Raw genomic sequence first — 7,054 nt, forward strand, 5'->3', positions numbered from 1 at the left:
TCAGCCCCTGAGGGCCATGTAGGCCTTTCCTGTATGACTCCTTGATGGAGATATTTATATGAAATACATTTTATTTTAATCACATTGTATGTGTGCGTGTGTTCCATAAGTTATAAAGTTGGGGACTGGTGGGTGCCACAGCCTGGACAAAAATCCCCCACAGAGGGCTGTGCCAGCTTGGCCGTGCGTCTCCTCTGCAGTGGGCACGAGGGCAGCACACGGAGTGCACATCTGAGAACCCGCGATGGGGCGGAGGGGGCACAGGCCTCCGCTGAGCCGCCCCAGGAGGCAGGGCGGTGGCGGGTGCGATGCCGCACAGGAGGCCCCGCCTCAGGGGAGGCCCTGTCCACAGTCACTGTACGTTGCTCTGGGCCTCCTGCCTCACGAGAGCTTGGCCAGCATGATTTGGCACCTGGATGACAAGGCCCGTGAGGCCAGGCTCCGTGTCCAGGACTTGGCCGAGGGAAGGACGCACATCTTCCGCGGGGAAGGTTTCTGAAGGGACTGGACCGTGTTTCCTTCTCCCAGTGGGAACAGGAAGGAGCTCAGCTAGGGGCCAAGTGGGGGTCTGGCAAAATCTGGCTCCCAGCTTGGGTTTGGCCTGTTTCACTGGCCCCCTGGCCCCTACTCAGATGGGGTGGTGGGGGTGCAGGGGCCATGCTGACCTGCAGCGTCCCAGCAGTGCATCAGGACAACGGTGGTCAGGAACACGGTCACCTGGACCAGTGTCTCTCACGCGCTGCCGTGCACACAGAGCTCCTGGGACCTGGTTCCAGGGCAGACTCTGATTCAGGTCTGCGGCGGGGCCCGAGATTCTGCATTTCTAACAAGCACCCGGTGCTGTAGGTACTGCTGGTTCTAGGACTAGGCTTTGAGCCTGCACCCTGGTTCCTGAGGCACTGGATTCTCGATGGAGTTAGCAGGGTGTGTTGGCATCATGTAGACCTGAACCTGGGTCCCCCTGCACTGGCCTAGTAGCTGGCAGAACCCCACACTCTGAGCTACTTTCTCTACTACACCCTAACCCCTGACGCGGGGGGACCCACTGTGGAACTGACATTGGACACAGGTCTGAGGCTGTAGTCACTACTTGAGCCAAATTAAGCAGAGACAGGGTTGAATCATATATGAGCATTTATTCCAATAATGCTGGCAGTATGGAGAGAGCAGCAGGTCATCCTGTAAATTCTGCTCTAACCTCTCCGCTGAGCTGGCTGATTATATAGAGATAAGAAAGGGGCTGTGTGCAAGGGGGCAGGGGAGCAGGGTAAGGGCTGCAGGCTCCACGGCCTTGAAGTTTGATAACAAGCTAGTTAATTTTCTATGATGTTATAACAGCTCTGCCTGTTCCTGGGACTGGAGAATGGTCAGCATTCCTGAAGCAAACTCTGGGCAAGGGGCAAGGTCCAGGCACAGCAACCAAGTCAGCATGTGTCCTGTCCTTTGTCTATATTTTATTTCTGAGTAAGGAGCCCATCTAGGCTTTGAGACATCTTATCATCTTTATAGCCCTGTTTGTCTTCTTGTAGCACATCTTCCAGTTTCCCAGGGTCTGTAAGAAACTTATCTATAGTCGCCCTGGCCGGTTTGGCTCAGCGGTTAGAGCGTTGGCCTGCGGTCCGGAGAGACCCGGGCTCGGTTCCCGCTAAGGGCACGTACCTCGGTTGCACTTTGTCCCCAGCCCTGGTTGGTTGTGTGGGTGGCAGCCACTCGATGTGTCCCTTTCACGTCGATGTTTCTCTCTCTCTCTCTCTCTCCCTCCCACTCTATCTGAACAAAATATCAAAAAATGTCCTCGAGTAAGGATAAAAAAAAGAAAAAGAAAATGAAAGAAACTTATTTATAGTCAGTGAGGTGAATAATCATTAAACAACTGGAGTCCGATTTCTACTACATGCCCTTCGCCCATCAGAACAACACAAACAAGCCGATCTTCTGAGTCAGCTTCTCTGTCCTCAGCTGCACCTCCTCCCACTGGGACACGGGTTCTGTTGAGCCGGCCCTGCCATCTGGCTGCCTGGCCCTGCCGTGGTCCTCCAGACTCTGGCCCAGCCCTCGGCCCATCTCAGAAGCATGGGGCTGTTTCCTGGGTTCACCTTTTACCCAGCTTCCTATCAGAGATTCCTGTCCAAAAATCCTGAGGCCAGCTGCTTTCTCCCACACCCTTGTGGGATTTGGGGGTACCCACTGAAAACAAATGCATCAGGACACCACCTCCCCCAATCAAAATGAGCCTATGCTCTCCCCTTGGCCAGGACCTCCCCAATTTCAGAAACCATATGTCTCCAAACACAGTGAATAAACCACGACCACCCCGTGCACTCGGATTGTTCTTTCTCTTCATTTGAAGGACACCGGGGAAGGGGGAAGCCCCCAGCGGAAAAAAGTCCTGGCAATTGGTGGAGACCAGCAGGTGTCAATCTGGGGCACTTTCCTGGAGTGGGGGAAGGGTTGGTACGGGGTGCAAGGAAAGGTTAAAGGTTGGAAAAGGAGGAGCAGGGGGGACTGCCTCGCCTGTGAGTGACCAGCTGGTGGCCTGAGCCTGAGGTGGACTTGAATGGAGGGTGGGAATGGGGTCAAGAGGTTGACAGGGGTCGGCCTGGGCGGGAGCTCAGGAAGGCTCAGGACGCTCCCTTTCTGCCGAGGGGACTGGACATGGGGTTTCAGCCTGCACAGAACACCCCTCTCCTCGGATGGCAGGACTGGGGGCTGGAGCCCCAGGTGCTGCCAGACAGAGGCAGGCAGCCCCAGCCAGCCGCCTTCTCCACTCCAGGATGGCTGCAGCCAGAAGCAGGGCCAGAGGACCTGGTCTCTGCAGAAAAGCCCAGATCCTCGGCGGGCTGGGAGGGGCTGGGGCTGGGGCTGCGCAGGGGCAGGGAAGGTGGAGGTGAAGAGCGGATCCAGACAGCAACATGCTCCAGCCGGAGTCCCCAGGGCCAGGAATCCCGCCTATGTCTGCACGTGGGTCAGTTTCTGTTTTCCTAAGTGAGACAACCAGGCTCAGAAAGGTTAAGCGACTTGCCCGTCTGTCCCGGTAGCAAGCGATAAAACACAGAACGGTATCCAGTTGTGTCTGGTTGTATCCTGCGCACCCTGCCCTCCCCAGACCAGGGCCAAGGTCCGGCTGCCCTGCAAAGGCCCCTGGAGCTACACCAGTCCTAAGGTCAGCGTGGCAGGTGGCACGTGCCCTGCCCGCACTGGGCCACAGGAAGGCTGGGCAGAGAGACCCCTTGCCCTTGGCCCCACAGCCCAAATGGCCAGAGGAAGGGCCAGGCCCAGCTCCTTTTCCTGTCCGAGACGCCCACCCCCACCCTGCCCGCAGCAGACTGTTCTTGCCCTGACTGGTCCCCCTTCTACTGGCTGCAAAGCACAGTCCTCATCCGTTTGTCGAGTCCCCACTGCATCCAGGCACTGTGTGAAGTGCTGGGGACACAGAGACAAGTCACAGTTCCAAGCTCCGGGTGTGGGTCTGGAGGGGTGGAGTGATGAGGACAGACATGTAAATACAGTTACAATAGGACACGGTGACGGATATGGCACAGAGTTCCCTGGGGACGGGGCAGGTGGGGCGGCCAGCGGTCTGCCAGGCAGGGAGGGTGCCCCTGAGGAGCGACATTTATGCAGAGCATTGAAGGGCAGTTAGGGCTTGGCGGGGGTGAGGTGGCAAAGGGGACTTTCAGCACCGGGACAGCAGATGCAAAAGTGTGGTGGCGGGAAAGGGCCTGGCGTGAGCAGTGGAGGCTGCGTGAGGGTCTTGGGGGGCGAGGTGGGGAGGGGGGCTGGGCAGGACTGGGGAGGGGTCAGTGGGTGAGTGTGAGGAGGGAGTCAGGCCCTGGACCCAGGCAGTGGCTTCGGGAAGGAGAGTATTGGTGCACTGGAGAGACGTCAGGGAGGGAGGGGAGAACCAAGGACATCTCCCAGGTCCCGGCGCTGGGTGCCTGGTGGACAGATTGGGAGCCTCGGGTGGGCATGATGGAGCCTTGGTCCTGGCCGGCCTGCTGGCTGGAACTACCTCTCTCAGAGCCCCAGCCTCCCAGGTTCTCCACGATGAACTCACTTTTGTTTTGTGCTCCTTGGGCTCGGATGGGCCCCAGGTAATCTGAGGAAATTTCGCCGCAGGGGAGGCAGGCTGGAAAGGGACTCCACGGGTGTTCTGTTAAAACAAAGGTGCCCTGGGGTGACGAGAAGCTACAAGGCGCCAAGGAAGAGTAGAAAGGCGGCCCTGCTGGAGGGAGGAAGCCAGGCAGGCAGGACAGAGCAGGGGACAGAGTTGGGAGAGATGAGGACCAAAGAGAAAGGAGCTCATATTTGTTGAGGGCCTACTGTGTGCTTTTCCCAATCAGGGCGCGCACGCAAGTACCGAAATGGCACCAACAGCTCCGAGCCAGCCGCCTGGGCCTGCGGGAATGTGGGCCCGGCGTATCCCCGTCCTCCCAGTTTTCACAAAAAGCCAGAAATTCAGATTTCCTTGTGATATCACCAGACCTTGAAAAACTTTGGTGAAATACACAAACAATCTCCCATCTTCAGCGCCTCTGAGTGTACCGTCGGGTGGCGTTAGGTGTACGCACATGGGTGTGCGGTCATCGCCACCACAGCACCGCAATGCAAAACCTCCTGGCCTTTCAGATGTGACCTTTTACACATTCGAAAACTGTAAAACCCGTGGGGAGGCAGTGACTGTGCCCCTTCCACAGATGAGGAAACTGAGGCTGCGAGAGGCAAAGCCACTTGTCTAAGATCCCACAGCAGATGACGATGGCAGAGCTGAATTCTGAGCTCGAGTCGCTTGATGCCCAAGCCGGGTTCTGTCTGGACCCACATGGCCTCCTCACCAGGGGGAAGTAGAGAGGCAGACAAGAGTGGTAGGAGACAGGGAGGCTGGGCAGGTGTCCGGACAGAGACGGGACACAAGAAGGACGGGGTGGGGGAGCCCGAGGTATGTCCCCAGGGTCGCCTGTGTGAGAGATTGGCTGGTACCTTTGGACCCACCCAGCAGGGCCTCAGCATAGCTAGACAGGGCCCTGCACCCAGCCCCTGGGACAGGCGCCAGGTGGACAGTCTGACCTGGAAGCTGATGTGGTTCACCGCCACACCACCAGTGAAGGAGATGGTGTCCACGCGGTGGATGGGCACGCGGTGTGTGTACTGAGTAAAGAAATTTCCATTCACCATCACCTGTCAACAGGAGTGCGTACTTCAGGAGAGGGATCCAAGACCAGGGCGGGGAGCGCACCTGAGCCTCCAGGACCCCTGCTTCTAGAAATTAAGACATGTCTGGTTTTCACCTCCATCCCCTGCAGGTTGGGGCACCAGCCTTCAGAGCTGCGCCCGTTACAGAACACGCATGTGATCTAAAGTGCATCCAAACCCAACCACCACTGGGTCTAGTGGTTGCTTCTTAGTTCTTACGGTTGTTTGTTTATTGCAGGAGGTTTGTCCTTCCAATCTTAGCTCACCTGGGGTGTTGTTTAAATATGCACATTTAAGTGTGCATAAATGCTCGTGGGGCACAGAGGAGAGGGGACCCCGGGTCCCCTCTGCACACTGAGGGCAGGGGACACCCACGCTCACACAGAGAAGCACAGACACAGCCGTCCGTCTCCCAGCCCAGCGGCACCACTCTGTTTGCAAAAGCCATTACAGCACCAAGCACAACTAAGCATTCCCAGGTCCTGGATAAGGGCTGTGACACTGTCACCCAAAAGCAAATGTTTTCAAGGACCTGGAGAGGACAAATGGCTACAGCAGAGGAATGGGATTAACTTGGAGCCCGAGGCCAAAGGGCTCTGGTGATTTATCTAGCTCTTATTTCCTGGTCATTGTCGCAGCAGGTGCCCCTGTAGATGCAGGTGAAGGTGTATGAGGTCCTGTTATCTGCATAATGACATTGCTTGGGTAATTATTTAAAGGCTTTCCACCAGGCCTGATAGGGAAGGGGGCAGGCGCAGGGGCGGGGGGGGGGGGGGGGGGGGGTCCTGCTCACCTGGAATTGGGAGCTCTGCACCAGGAAGCGGATCTCAAAGGGAATCCCCCTCTTGAAGGGATTTCCCATCTTTCTCTCCTCCGACCCCCAGTATCCTCTCTGCTTCGTGTTGCAGACCACGTACCCTTCGCCTTCAAACCGAGGGTTGAAGTGGAAGGCAATGTCCGAGTCACTGTGGCCGATCTGGAAGTTCACAGCAAACCTGGGCCGAGGGAGACCAGAGTCTGGCTCACTGCCAGGGTCGGAGAGGAGGCCCCTGCCTCTGCCGGCGTCTGGGACCTCGTCACCCACCTCACGTTGCTGCCTTCCTTTCTGTCACCCAATCTGCTCTTCGTGTGTTTCTGTGCACTTACTGCATTTTGCCCTCTCCAGTGTGACTTTCTAAAAATACTTGGGAAATGGGTAGAGAAAACCGTCCACACCAGCAACAGGAAGCACAGGTCTTGGAAACGGGTGACAGCTTTGTGTCGCAGATGCAGGTGGAGGACCAGGCCAGAAGCGGGGGCCTCGGCCCCGCGCTGCTCAGAGGACAGCCCGCGCCTGCGCAGTCGGGAGGAAGAGACAGGCGCGTGGGCGATGGACTGTGCCACGGAGACGGGTCTCGGGCAGGCGTGGGGCACAGCGCAGCTCTCCCGGGGCGTGGGTCTGCCCCTCCCGGAGGTCGGCGTGTGTCCCACACATGGGGGGGGGGTGCCCCGCAGTCCACAGGCCTGGCCCCAGACCCCAGCTCTGGACTGTTTGTCCTGTGAGGTGACCCTGAACCTCACTACCCTCAAGTCGCCGCACCCAGGCGGGGACTCCCTTCCTTTGGGGATGATTAGAGGTGATGTTCAGGAAGCCCCCGCGATAGCAAATCTCCGTTCCTGTCTCTCCCTGGGAAGGAAGCCTCACCATCACCTCCTCGGGTGGAGCCATGGCTCCAAGGTGAGGAATGAACACAAGAGAACCTTCCAGGGAGCCAGCCTCCCAAAAGGGCGCAAGACATGCTTGTTCTGCCTTTTCCCAGACTCGGGCCCTAAAACCAGCTCCAATCCGAGGTCTCCGCCGAGGCCCCGCTGTCTACTCCAG

The 7,054-nt window shown here is 57.8% G+C and overlaps 1 protein-coding gene across 1 annotated transcript; it reads right to left on the reverse strand.

Moving 5' to 3' along the window:
* Window positions 1-381: 381 nt before the first annotated feature.
* LOC118634865 (galectin-9-like) lies at window positions 382-6,430 on the reverse strand. The gene is made up of 4 exons (XM_036269693.1): window positions 6,340-6,430; window positions 5,987-6,188; window positions 5,068-5,178; window positions 382-549 (listed from the first exon to the last, which is right to left on the reverse strand). Exons 1-4 carry the CDS (start codon window positions 6,342-6,344, stop codon window positions 382-384), a joined length of 486 nt encoding a protein of 161 aa, XP_036125586.1. The 5' UTR covers window positions 6,345-6,430.
* Window positions 6,431-7,054: the final 624 nt, after the last annotated feature.

This window comes from Molossus molossus, unplaced genomic scaffold (assembly GCF_014108415.1).
Source record: "Molossus molossus isolate mMolMol1 unplaced genomic scaffold, mMolMol1.p scaffold_m16_p_19, whole genome shotgun sequence".
Classification (NCBI taxonomy): Eukaryota; Metazoa; Chordata; class Mammalia; order Chiroptera; family Molossidae; genus Molossus; species Molossus molossus.

Bases quoted from the DNA above. Each gene is read 5' to 3' on its own strand.
- LOC118634865 (XM_036269693.1), bottom strand. The intron at 5,179-5,986 runs GTGAGCAGGACC...TCCTGTTGACAG, and splicing joins TGCAGAGCTCCCAATTCCAG to GTGATGGTGAATGGAAATTT. The intron at 550-5,067 runs GTCAGACTGTCC...CTTGGCCCCTAG, and splicing joins TGAACCACATCAGCTTCCAG to CTGAGCTCCTTCCTGTTCCC.